The sequence below is a fragment of the Stigmatopora argus genome, chromosome 1 (genome assembly GCF_051989625.1).
Source record: "Stigmatopora argus isolate UIUO_Sarg chromosome 1, RoL_Sarg_1.0, whole genome shotgun sequence".
Classification (NCBI taxonomy): Eukaryota; Metazoa; Chordata; class Actinopteri; order Syngnathiformes; family Syngnathidae; genus Stigmatopora; species Stigmatopora argus.
The window spans coordinates 5,430,133-5,442,591 of record NC_135387.1 but is presented as its reverse complement, the minus strand read 5'-3'; the positions used below and the strand labels follow the sequence as shown (position 1 = coordinate 5,442,591).

At 42.4% G+C, this 12,459-nt stretch overlaps 1 protein-coding gene across 1 annotated transcript in view; it reads left to right on the top strand.

Annotated features, from left to right (window-relative positions):
• The window catches only part of LOC144081015 (nuclear pore membrane glycoprotein 210-like), a 45,020-nt gene that overhangs the window by 12,603 nt on the left and 19,958 nt on the right, over positions 1 to 12,459 (top strand). Inside the window, exons 11-23 of the mRNA XM_077608415.1 lie at positions 2,143 to 2,247; positions 3,876 to 3,977; positions 4,092 to 4,220; positions 5,049 to 5,176; positions 5,249 to 5,384; positions 5,456 to 5,518; positions 6,054 to 6,233; positions 6,303 to 6,383; positions 6,457 to 6,588; positions 6,735 to 6,893; positions 7,015 to 7,106; positions 7,190 to 7,364; positions 9,180 to 9,355. Of these exons, the coding sequence (XP_077464541.1) occupies positions 2,143 to 2,247; positions 3,876 to 3,977; positions 4,092 to 4,220; positions 5,049 to 5,176; positions 5,249 to 5,384; positions 5,456 to 5,518; positions 6,054 to 6,233; positions 6,303 to 6,383; positions 6,457 to 6,588; positions 6,735 to 6,893; positions 7,015 to 7,106; positions 7,190 to 7,364; positions 9,180 to 9,355 (1,658 nt within the window). The remainder of the gene's footprint in view (positions 1 to 2,142; positions 2,248 to 3,875; positions 3,978 to 4,091; positions 4,221 to 5,048; positions 5,177 to 5,248; positions 5,385 to 5,455; positions 5,519 to 6,053; positions 6,234 to 6,302; positions 6,384 to 6,456; positions 6,589 to 6,734; positions 6,894 to 7,014; positions 7,107 to 7,189; positions 7,365 to 9,179; positions 9,356 to 12,459) is intronic.

Sequence of the window (12,459 nt, the reverse complement as noted above, 5' to 3'; positions counted from 1 at the left end):
CTACTCCGAGCCCCTCCTAGTTGACCGAATTTCTCACCTTACCTCTAATGTATTGTTTCCCAACCTCTGTGCCGTGAGCAATGGTCAGTTGTGCCGTGGGAAATTGCAAGAAGTCATGCAATGTTATATTCATAGAGAAAAATTAACATGAATATAACGACATTAAAATTGAACTATTACGAGGTTAAAATCAAAACATGATGAACGTTAAATTATAGATTATACGATTACAAGATTCAAATTGTGAAAGTTTTTGTTGCTTATTTTTCTCTAACATGAACCGGAAGTTGTTTGGTTTCTAGACCATCATCTTTTGGCGACGTGAAGTCTGTGAGCACAATTTCTTTTTTTGCATAATATTAGGAGATTTGAGTAATATTTGGAGAAAAGTCATAAATGTGATTAAAAACATTACATTACTTATTTTTGCGTCACTCGAAGCGGAAGTTGATCAGGGTCCGCAGTCATCAACTTTTGGTGACATTCGGTCAGTGTGAGAAATTAGATTTTGGAATAATTTTGGGGCTTCATGTGATTCCTGCTGATAAAACTTCGATGAGAATGACTATTGATAATATAAGCGACATAGTTTTAAATTATACGATTTTCAAATGGTGGTGTCCCTTGAGATTTTTTCAATTCAAAAAGTGTGCCGTAGCTCAAAAAAGGTTGGGAAACACTGCTCTAAGGGAGAGTCCCAACATCCTGTGGAGGAAACTCATTTCAGCCGCTTGTATCCGGGATCTTGTTCTATCAAATATGACCCACAGCTCGTGATCATAGATAAGGATGACCGTTAAATAGAAAGCTTTCCCTTTCAGCTCAACTCCGTCCCCATGACAGACCGATGCAAAATCAGCATCACTGCAGATGCTGCTCCGATCCACCTGTCGATCTCCCACTCCATTTTTCCATTAATCATGAACAAGAAATCAGGATAGTTAAACTCCTCCACTTGGGAAATGACCTTATCCCTGACCCGGAGGGGGAATGCCATTTTTTTTCTGACTGAGGACCATGATCTCAGATTTGGAGGTGCTGATTCTCATCCCAACCGCTTCTCACTTGGTGGCGAATCATTCCAGTGAAAATTGGAGATCGCGGCCTGTTGAACCCGAGAACCCTGCAAAGGGTATAGAGCTGATCCACCGTTCAACAGCCAGGACAAAAACCACACTCCTCCTCCTGAATCCGAGATTTGACTTTCCGGCAGACTCTCCTCTTCAGTATCCCCGAATAGACCCTCCCAGGGAGGCTAAGGAGTGTGACTCTCTTATAATTGGAACACACCCTCCAATCCACCTTTTAAAAAGGGAAACCACCCCGGTCTGCCAATCTGGAGGCACTGTCCTCGATGTCCACTCAATGTTGCAGAGGCGTACCAACCCAGACAACCCCACAACATCCGTGGGCAGTGACATTCTTAACGAGATGGAGAGCCTTCGTTTAATATGGTTAAAAGATCAACAGTTAGCGGGAGATAGTGTGACCGAGTCGATAATCTGCGAAAAAGCCAGCCGAATCTACATGGACTTGAAAGCAAAGCAAGCATCTGAAAAAGACACGAGCAAAACCCTCAAATTTAAAGTTTGTTATGTTACAAGTGCATTGCCGTCCACCAACCCTAACCCTCAATATAGTATAGTAATGATAAATAAGTAATCAATAAATAGTAATAGATAAATAAGTGGTCAACATAATAAATAACTAGTCTAAGTAGTAATAATAAGTCTTGATTAAGTCCTAGGTGCAGAACTCGAGTTGAGTATGGTGACAGCTCGTAACTCATCATAAAAGGTCTTCTGAGTCATTCTTTGTCTGGTCCCTCACCTCGGACCAGTTTGCCATTGGGGGCCCTACCAGGGGCACAAGGCCTCAGGCAACATAGCTACTAGGATCATTGGGACACAAACCCTACCACCATGATAAGATGATGACTCATTGGGGTGTGCATTGAAGATATCTAGTTTTCCCTGCATTTCTAGTTTACATACGATGTCAACTTTCTGGACTCTGTGGATAGATTTTTCAAAAAACAAACATTAATTCATTCTTGATATACTTTTCTACAAACAGTTCTATCATGTAATATGTACATAATTGCCTTGTGTAAACTTATTCTGTTCTAACTCTTTTGACTAGAATGAAGTGTTCGCTCCTGTTTCAGAGAGATTGGAGCTTATAATAATTGAGGAGGTGAATGTTTTTCCTGACACATTAACCCTATACAACCACCCAGATGTGCGGGTAAGAGATTAGTTTTCATTCATGCCAGATTCAGACGACACAGTTTTAAGCCCGACACAGCGTGCAGACTCATTAACTGTCTTGGCTGACATTTTGAAATGAGGTGGGACAACGATGCCTCGTGTAGTATGACATATCAACTGACTCCAGTAATCCCTTGAATATTGCGGCTTCAACTTTTGCGGAATCACTACATTGCAGACTTTTTTCTTGAAAAAAAAATCATAAAATGAAAATCTACGCTGAAACTCGCAAGCCGAAGCCACTCCCCTGTCTTCCGCTTGCCACTAGCAAAATGACGGAAGATAGAGGACTCAACACTGAAGAAAAAATTGTTGTGCAGTGGGCAGTGGCCATCATTTTTATCCAATAATAGAGCTTTCTGAGAGGCTGGGAGCTGCTGTGAGGGTGGAATTTTATCAGAAACGCGAGCCCCGTGCAACCTTACGCCGTGGCACTTATTTGAAAATAAAACTTGCTTGGCGAATTGGACGGCAGAGAGCATCAACGAAGGAGGATTTTTTTTTAGAAATGCGAGCCCCCTGGCGACGGTGGACGCTATGGAGGAAGTGTAGTTTACCGGCCAGTCGGCCGACGATTCGGCGCCCCGTACCCGCGGCATCGGCCGGAGATTCGAAAACATGTATTGTGGTAGTTATAATGGGGGCGATCATACTTCGCGTTTTTTTGTTTATCGTGGCCATGCCTGTCTACATTAACCACGATATTCAAGGGATTACTACTGATCTGGCGTTTTGGACGCCTCACAACCACATCGCAGGAAGTGTCAGAAATTCTGCTAGTTGTATTATAGCAGAAGTTGGTACACTATACCATAAGGGGTCGCAGCTGGTGCGGGTTTTCATTCCAACCCATCAAGATAACACCTTTGACCAATCTGGTGTCCTCCAAGTGCAATCAGTGGATTGCAGTCAGGTGCTTCTTGTTTCTGCAGAAACCTCATTGGTTAAACTGTCTGTGCTGGATCGGTTGGAACAAAAAACAGGACCCTCAGCGGCCCCCTAAGGCCGATTTGACCACCTCTGTACTATAGAGTAGAGTGTTCCTACTATTTGTTGATTAATATTGACCAGTAGTGTATCTTTGTGACCGGCATGTGCTTTCTCATGTGCACACTTTGTAGGTGTTTCTCCCCCCCTTGAAAATGCAGATGCCTTCTTTGTGTTACACATACCAAACTATGTTACTACACCCCACACACCAAACTATGTTACTACACCCCACACAGACAAAATGAACAATGAATCCCATTTTCTGTTTTGCTTATAGTGAATGTGTTTATCAAAGCAGAGCAGAGAACAATCGCTATTATGATACAAAGTGCGTCCTTTGTCATCAATAGTTGACAGCAACGTCACCTGACAATTTAGAGCACCGGTCACAAACTCTGTTCCTCGAGGGCACTTATCCAATTTTTCATATCTCCCTTCCCCAACTCACCTGAATCAAATAACCAGTATCATTATCTGGCTTGTAAAGAGATTGCTGAGGAGTTGATTTGATTGAGGTGAGTTTGAGGAGGGAGAAATGGAAAACAAACTGGAAGGATGCCCTTGAGGACCAAAATTGGTGACCCCATGATGTAAAATTTTTGGTTTTACGTGCAGGTCAAGCTTGCCCTGCGCGAAGGATCAGGCCACTTTTTTGTCAATACCAGCATCAAAGACATTGCAGATGTGGTATTAGAGGACATACAACGAGCAGCTCAGGTATATGGGGGCATGTGGAATGTTATTGGAGTGACCGATATAAAAAAATCATGATTTACAGGAACTACTGGCTTGATGCCCCTGCTAACTTGAATATACCCTCTGAATTCCCAGATTACCCCCATTCAAGCAGGTGTGGTGCAAGTGATGGTCTATGATCTGTGTTTGGCATTGCCGTCTACAGCCAAAGCCACAGTGCATGTTTCTGACATCCTAGCAGTGAATTTGAGCTTGGCTGAAAAGGTCAGTTTCAAAAATAACTAATTTACTTCATTGTCAGTGGCGGCTGCTCATTCAAAGCAGGGGATCTCATGTTTTGTTCCGGTTAGTAAATGTGGAAATGTGGAAATTTGTCTATGTTGCAAACACATTTTAATCAGAGCACTTTGAATCAACTAACTCACTTTGTAATACCATTCCCTCATTCATTTTCTGAACTGTTTATCCTCACAAAGGTCGTGGGGGTGCTGGAGTCTATCCCAGCTAACTACGGGCACCAGGCGGGGGACACCCTGAATGGGTGACCAGCCAATCACAGAGCCCAAGGAGACAGACAATTATTGACACTCACACTCATACCTAGGGGCAATGTAAATAGTTTAACCGCCTACCCTGCATGTTTTTGGGATGTGGGAGGAAATCAGAGTACCCCGAAAACCAATGCAATGAACGTGCAAACTCTACACAGTGAGGGCCGATCTTGGATCGAACCCTCGATCATTTTGTGTAAGTATCATTCAATAAACAACAATAAAGTAATCCGAGACTTACATTTAAGTAGTTGTAAATTGCTCAATTTTGAACTGATTTTCAAATTGTTTTGGTTGTCATAAACGTCAGAGATGCAGCTGCTCATTATGTTTAATGCTGGAACCTTTCAAATTGATTTTCTTTATTAGACTAAATTTAGTGATACAATTTTGATTTGTGGCTCAGTGGAACTCTGTTTTTTTACTGTTTTGGTGGTTATCTTCTAAGATTCATGGACCTTCATCTTAACATATTTTGATTTGCCTTTCCTGTGAACTGAATTGTTGATTTCCCTACTGACCCAATTTGTCTCATTTACAGGTAGAAATGGGTAATTCTATAAAATGCTATGTGAGTGTATTGGATGATAACAAGAAGCCATTCCCAGCCAGCTATTTCCAATTCATGAAGTTGAAAGTGACAGCCGCATCTTCAATAGTCTATATAATGTAAGCGATATGAGACTTGAAATAGTTTTGTTGGAAAAAAAACCCTCAAGGTCTAAATATCCATTTTTCCAGAGCACTTGCAAATTCCACAGAACATGACAGTGCAGTTTACCTGCTAAAAGGGGTTTCTAATGGCCAGACAACTTTGTCAGCCTCTGTGGTGGATAGAAATGAGAACATAATTTTATCTGCCCCTCATCCAATTGAGGTATTTTGTTTGTTAAGTTATTGTCTCCAATGCAAACACATTCAAACTATTTGTTGTCGGTTTCTTCCTAGGTATTTCAACTCTTCAAACTCATCCCCAGGAAAATTACTCTGCTGGTTGGAGCAATGATGCAGGTGTGTGTGGACGTGCAGTGCTGATGTTTAAGATAACAGCAGGCAGCCACTGTCCAACCGCTCTATTTTCTCTTAACTTTGACCATTGCTCTCATCTCATTTTCTGAACCGCTTTATCCTCATCAGGGTCGTGGGGGTCCTGGGGCCAATCCCAGCTGTCTCCGGGCCAGAGGCGGGGGACACCCTGAACCAGTGGCCAGCCGATCGCAGGGCACAAGGAGACGGACAACCATGCACACTCACACTCATACCTAGGGGCAATTTAGAGTGTCCAATCAGCCTACCATGCATGTCTTTGGAATGTGGGAAGAAACCGGAGTACCCGGAGGAAATTCACGCAGGCCCGCGGAGAACATGCAAACTTCACACAGGTGGACGTGACCTGCATTTGAACCCAGGACCCCAGAGCTCTGAGGCCGACGCGCTAACCACTCGCGCCACTGGGCGGCCTGACTACAGTGTTACACTCTAATTAATGTACATTATTAAATGACTTTGGGGAAAATCACATTTTAATTCCAATTTTGTTTTCCAGATAACATTTGATGGTGAGCCTCAGCCTCAGTCCAACATTCTTTTTTCTGTCTCCAATGAAGCCATTGCTTCTATAAATGGCCTTGGGCACATCAAGGGTGTGGCCATTGGTAACGTCACAGTGACAGGACTCATCCAGGGTGTCGATGTAGAAACTGGACAGACACTCCATGTGTGGAAGGTAACTGTGTTCCAGGTGAGTTTTCTTTAAACAGAGGCACATGCAATTACAATTCTTTTGTGTCTTTAGGACCAAATAGAAGTTGAAGTTGTGCGTTTGACTGCTATTCAGATTAGGGCACCCATTACATGTATCAAGAAGGGAGCACAGGTATGGCAATGAGCTGAATTATTTCATCATGTGGTTAGTTTTTACCCTAATTTCATCTCATTACTGTCTGAAGATGCCTGTGTATGTGATGGGTTTGACCAACAGTCAAACCCCTTTCAGCTTTGCTAATGCTGTGCCTGAACTTAGCTTCCATTGGTCCACCAATAAAAGAGACGTCATCGATGTTCAGTCAAGACACTCAGTGGTATATCTAATATATTCTTCAACTTGGTTCATTTGTTTGGTTCCTCTGATCAGATTTTTTGCATCTTGTTGTCTTTGAAAATCTAGCACTGTGCTAACTATCCATCATCACTTTTAATTTTGCCTTTTCTTTTTTTAAACTTTTAGGCTAATGTGGAGCTCAAGTCAGAACACAATTTCGGCATGAGTGTGACTGGTCGGACAAGAGGGCTGACTCGGCTCAAAGTTGTCATCAAAGTTGTCAACCCCAATATGGGTCAAATTGCTGGTAATCTTCTAGAGCTCAAAGATGAGATCCAAATCGAGGTAAAACTTTATAGTTCATTACATTATGAGCTAATACGTGTGACAAAACGTAACATAGGCGATCTGTGCTTTAATTTGCAAGGATTGCTCATGTTATTTTCAAAATATGTATTTGATCAAGGTCTATGATAACCAATACATGCTTAATCCTAATGTGGAGAGTGGAGAGATACTCATGGCTCCAAATTCAGTCCTAAAACTCCAAACAAGCAGGTGAGTTATATCTAATGGTTTTTTTTTTAACTTAGTACTGAAATAAACACACCTGTAACTTTATTTTTATTTTTGTGAACTAGGGATGGCGTGGGTGTTTTCTCTTACCAGATACTGAATGGCACTAACCAGACTGCTGTTGCACAAGTTGACGATAAGGGCCACCTCTTTTCTGGGCCACTCCCTGGCATTTCATCACTGCTTGTCACCTCACAAGAGTCCTTTGGTGTTAATCAAACTCTCATCATTGCAGTAAAGGTCAGGCATTGTCTGCAATGTATTTTATTTATTTATTTTTACATCAGATATTGTCAAATTTTGTTTTAAAAGAACGGAATTATAACATGCATTAAATCAGAGCAGTATGGGATTCGTAGATAAATACCTGAATACAGATATGGAATAAAATTTCATAGCAATCTAGATTTCATAAAAGGTCTGTTTCTGTACTCATCACTATTTTGGAGCTGGTGTGCTTATATACAGTGTGTGCATCCATATTTACAGTGCCGTGAAAAAGTATTTGCCCCCTTCCCGATTTATGTGTTTTTGGCATATTTAAGGTTTCAGATCATTACACCAAATTGAATATGACACAGTGACAACTCAAGGAAATAGAACAAGCAGTTTCTAAATGATGATTTTATTTACCATGGCAGAAAAAAATTACAAACTTCTCTGGCCCTCTGTGAAAAAGTAAGTGCGAACTTTGGCAGCAATAACTGAAATCAAGCGTTTACGATAATTTGTCTTTCACTACGCCTTGGAGGAATTTTGGCCCACTCTTCTGTGCAGAATTGCTCCAATTCTGCAACATTAGAGGGTTTTCTAGCATGAACAAGCCGTTTCAGATCGCATCAAAGCATTTCAATAGGATTTAAATCCAGACTTTTACTTGGCCACTACAATACCTTTCCTTTTTTTGAGCCATTCAGAATTCATTCTTCCATCAATTACAGCAAGTCGTCCTGGTCCTGAGGTAGCGAAGCAGCCCCAGACCATCACACTGCCACCACCATGCTTCACTGTTGGTATAGTGTTCGTTTGATGGAACGCTGTGCCATTTTGAGCCATTCTGGCATGTTTTGTGCCATTTTTTTGCCAAATGGGCCACACATCTTCCAATATGTTCAACTTTTGACTCATCAGTCCACAGAATGTTCTTCCAAAGGTGTGGAGGATCATGTTTTTTTGGCAAACATAAGACAAGCCTTTATATTCTTTTTAGACATCAATGGTTTTCGCCTTGGAACTCTGCCACCGCTGCCAGCTTCGGCCAGTGTTTTTCTCATAGTAAAGTCATAAACATTGACCTTAACTGACTGAGGTCAGCGAGTCCTGCAGTTTTTTTATGTTTTCTAGGTTCTTTTGTGACCTCCTGGATGAGTTGTCATCGCACCCCTGGAGTAATTTTAGCTGGCCGACTACTCCGGGGAATGTTTACCACTGTTCCCAGTTCTCTCCATTTGTGGATAGTGGCTCTGACAGTGGTTTGCTGGAGCCCCAAAGCCTTGGAAATGGCTTTGTAACCTTTTCCACACTCATAGACGTGCATCACTTTTTATTCGCATTTCTTCTTGAATTTATTTGGATCGTGGCATGATGCTCTGATTTTGTAGCCTACTTCACTTTGTCTGACACATTCTATTTAAGTGTTTTGTTGATTCAACGCATGTGGTGCTAATCAGGTGTGGGTTTGGCCTGTGGAATTGAACTCAGCTTTCCTTCCATTGTGATTTAACAAGGGGGCAATTACTTTTTCACAGAGGGTTGGACAAGTTTGTAATTTTTTTTCTTTCTTTATAAAATCATCATTTAGAAACTGCATTTTGTCTTTCCTTGGGTTGTCTCTGTCATATGAAAATTGATTTGATGGTCTGAAACCTGTGTGTGATAAATATGCAAAAAACACAGAAATCAGGAAGGGTAAAATACTTTTTCATTGCACTGTATGATGACATAGGTGACTCTTTTTTTGCCCATACATCCTCCATTCTGAGATATTACATCCCCTACTGTCTGCTCTATCATGAATTGTCCCTGAATGCAGCACTCCTCTTATCTTATCCTCAGGTGGTGCCTGTGTGTTATGTGCGCTTCAGTACCAGTCCAGTGTTGCATACGTTCTCCAGGGAGAGCCTGAAAGCCTTCCCTTTGGGCTTAGTGCTCACCTTCACTGTTCATTTTCAAACGAGGACTGGAGAGGCCCTGCACAGCACCAACAACCATCTCACCTTCTCTACTAACAGGTCAGTCCACTCCACATTCAGATCCTGTTAAACACCCTAGTGGAATTCACAGTGAAGTGATGCACCAAAGCAAAGATTCTTTAGTCCCTTTGAGACATGCAAAAATGTACGATCAGTACTGGCACGCTCTTGGTATGAAAGCAATTAGCTTGCTCAACTGACGTGGAAATTAGCTAGATGTTTACCAGCCACGACCTAGTTAGAAGGGCTATGGGTAAACACAAGTGGATTTTGTGACTTGCCAGGACTATGTTACATTTCCTCTTTTTTTCCTTCTTGATCTCAAAACAAAATAACATTTGATAAGCAATGGACAACTTTTTAATTAAATGAAACTATATCCGACTAGCGGCCCGGCGGCTTGAGTGGTTAGCATGTCGGTCTCACAGCTCTGGGGTCCTGGGTTCAAATCCAGGTCGGTCCACCTGTGTGGAGTTTGCATGTTCTCCCCGGGCCTTTGTGGGTTTTCTCCGGGTACTCTGGTTTCCTCCCACATTCCAAACACATGCATAGTAGGCTGATTGGACACTCTAAATTGACCCTAGGTATGAGTGTGAACCTGAATGGTATTTTGTCACCTTGTGCCCTGCGATTGGCTGGCTACCAATTCAGGGTGTCCCCCACCTTGTGCCCGGAGTCAGCTGGGATAGGTTTCAGCACCCCCCGCGACCTTAGTGAGGATAAAGGGGTCCAGAAAATGAAAGAAGGAATGAATGAATGAATATATCTGACTACTGTTCGCTGATCTTATGGCTTAGGCTGTTCAAATCCTAGTTTCTTTATATTTATACACTGGTACCTGCTTAGGAAATTAATTTGTTCCAGAAGTGGTTTGCCATCGCGCCTCCAACACAAATTTTGGGCAATGGAAAAAAAAGAACGTATAACCACCTTTTAGCTATTTTAATATGTTCATACATCAGACTATATTCAAGCCATGTTTAGGGACAGGGCGTTTAAACTCATGGTTTTAACATCACTTCTAGTTATGGTGCTTTTTTTCTTGCTTAGTTTTAAAAGTCATAGGACAGTTGTTGTCTTTGCCATTCGGTGTCCGAATCAAAATTTTATTAATCGTGTGATTGGGAAATTACAAGAATAAGAATCAGCGGGAGCAGGCAGGTTTGGGAACTCATAAATAGATTTTCACGTTTGTTAAACAACCTTTAGGACTGAAGCATTCATTTTTAGAGTTTGGTTTTCGTGGGCCAAAACGTATGTAGACTTCCGTTGGCAGGTCAAAAGAATTACACATTCCTTATGGATACAAAATGGCAAACGGAGAAGTGAACGAGATATAAGCATAAAGAGAGCGCTACACATGAAACTGTGCAATAATGACCCACCAGTGAAACTGGAGCAACTAGTTGGAAGGTCCCAGTTATTTGAAAATAGAATGATCGTGGAACGTGACGGTGCCACTACTCCAAACATAGCGTGTAAAAATGGTAATATGCCATATATATTACAATATTATCACCAATTTCTTTGCACTCGTTCTTATAAAAATGCTAAATTCTGGGGTTTATTATTCCAAGATATGCGTCCTGTGACCAATGAATCTTCTAGTTTCATTTTACTTTCATTTATTCCAAAAGGCTACTGGTGGTACTAAGCAGCTTGCCCGTCATAAGAAAATTTGAATGAAAGGAAATGAGATTTTTGTTTCGGGTCTGTGTTTGAAATGGATTATGGCAACATATTTCCAATTTTATACATTTACAGATGATCATTTTACAATTCATTGTGTCAATTTGTTTTTAAACTGGCTATAACATGGTAATCTATAAAGCCAATGACTTTCCTAATGACCCATTTAAAAGGTGTAATTGAAAGAAAAAACTGGAGTGGTAGTAATTTGGACTCGGATCGGTAGTTATTCTACAGGAGTGGGGCTGGATGGCATTTACTTTTTGACTCAAACTCATAATGGGGATGGAATGAGAAATTTTCTCAGGGAATGAGTGGAAAAGAGAGTGAAAATCAACTCCCAATTCATGATGTAGTGTATTAGTCTTTGCAATTTACACACTTTTAAAACAAAAAGATTTTTTATTTATAGTTTGTTAAATTATAAACAATGCCTTTCCTGTCACATTCACCTCAGCTTTGGAGAAAATGAGTTTTAAAAAATGGGTTTGCCAGGGAAGTTGTTATGAATGAGCCTCGGTTGCGGCGCAAAGAGGGACCCAAGCCGCGGAAAACAGGCAGACAAAACAAAGTGCCGGTCCCAAAAGGTTTAAAACAAAATGCTAAAAGAATAAATCTTTTAAACTAAAAACTGGGAAAAATAACAAAGAAACAATCTGAATGGGGAAGCATAAAGACAAGGTGACGCACACCGACAAAAGGCAACATAACAATGACATAAAATAATTGCACGCCCGACAGACAAAGACACCGGGTTCAAATACACAGACAGGGGTTGATGACAATGACAAACTCCTGGGTCACACAAGGGAAGGAGAGCCAGAAAGGACACAGCAGGTGACACTCATGTACAATCACACGGACAGACACACAAGAAAAAACACACCCAACCACCAAACCCCAACAGTCTCTGGAGGGGCAACAGCGATTTCACAGACCGCCTCGCCCCGGACGACCTCTGGAGGGGGTACGGCAAACCGCCTCGCTCGAGGACCAGGACGGGTCGTGTGCTGGAATCATGATGGGCCGCTGCTGTCAGGGACCCGATGTCAGGGACCCGATGTCAGGGACCCGCTGTTAGGGACCCGCTGTCAGGGACCCACTGTCAGGGACCCACTGTCAGGGCCCGCGTTGTCAGGGCCCCCACCATCAGGGGCCCTGCCTTCAGAGTCCCTGCTGTCAGGGGCCCCGCCATCAGAGTCCCCGGCGTCAGGGGTGCCGGGACGGTGCCCCGGGAGCCTGAGAGTGTCGAGCACGAGCCGGCACTCGAGAGTGACGAACAGGAACCGGCGCCTGAGGGTACAACGAGCAGGACCTGGCGCTTGGTAGCGATGAGCACGGACTGACACGGGAGAATGATCGGCACGATCTGGCTCTCAAGTGCTGGAAAGCAATGACCACAAAATGGAGCCTGAGAGCGACGAGCACGAACTGGCATGGAAAAATGATGAGCT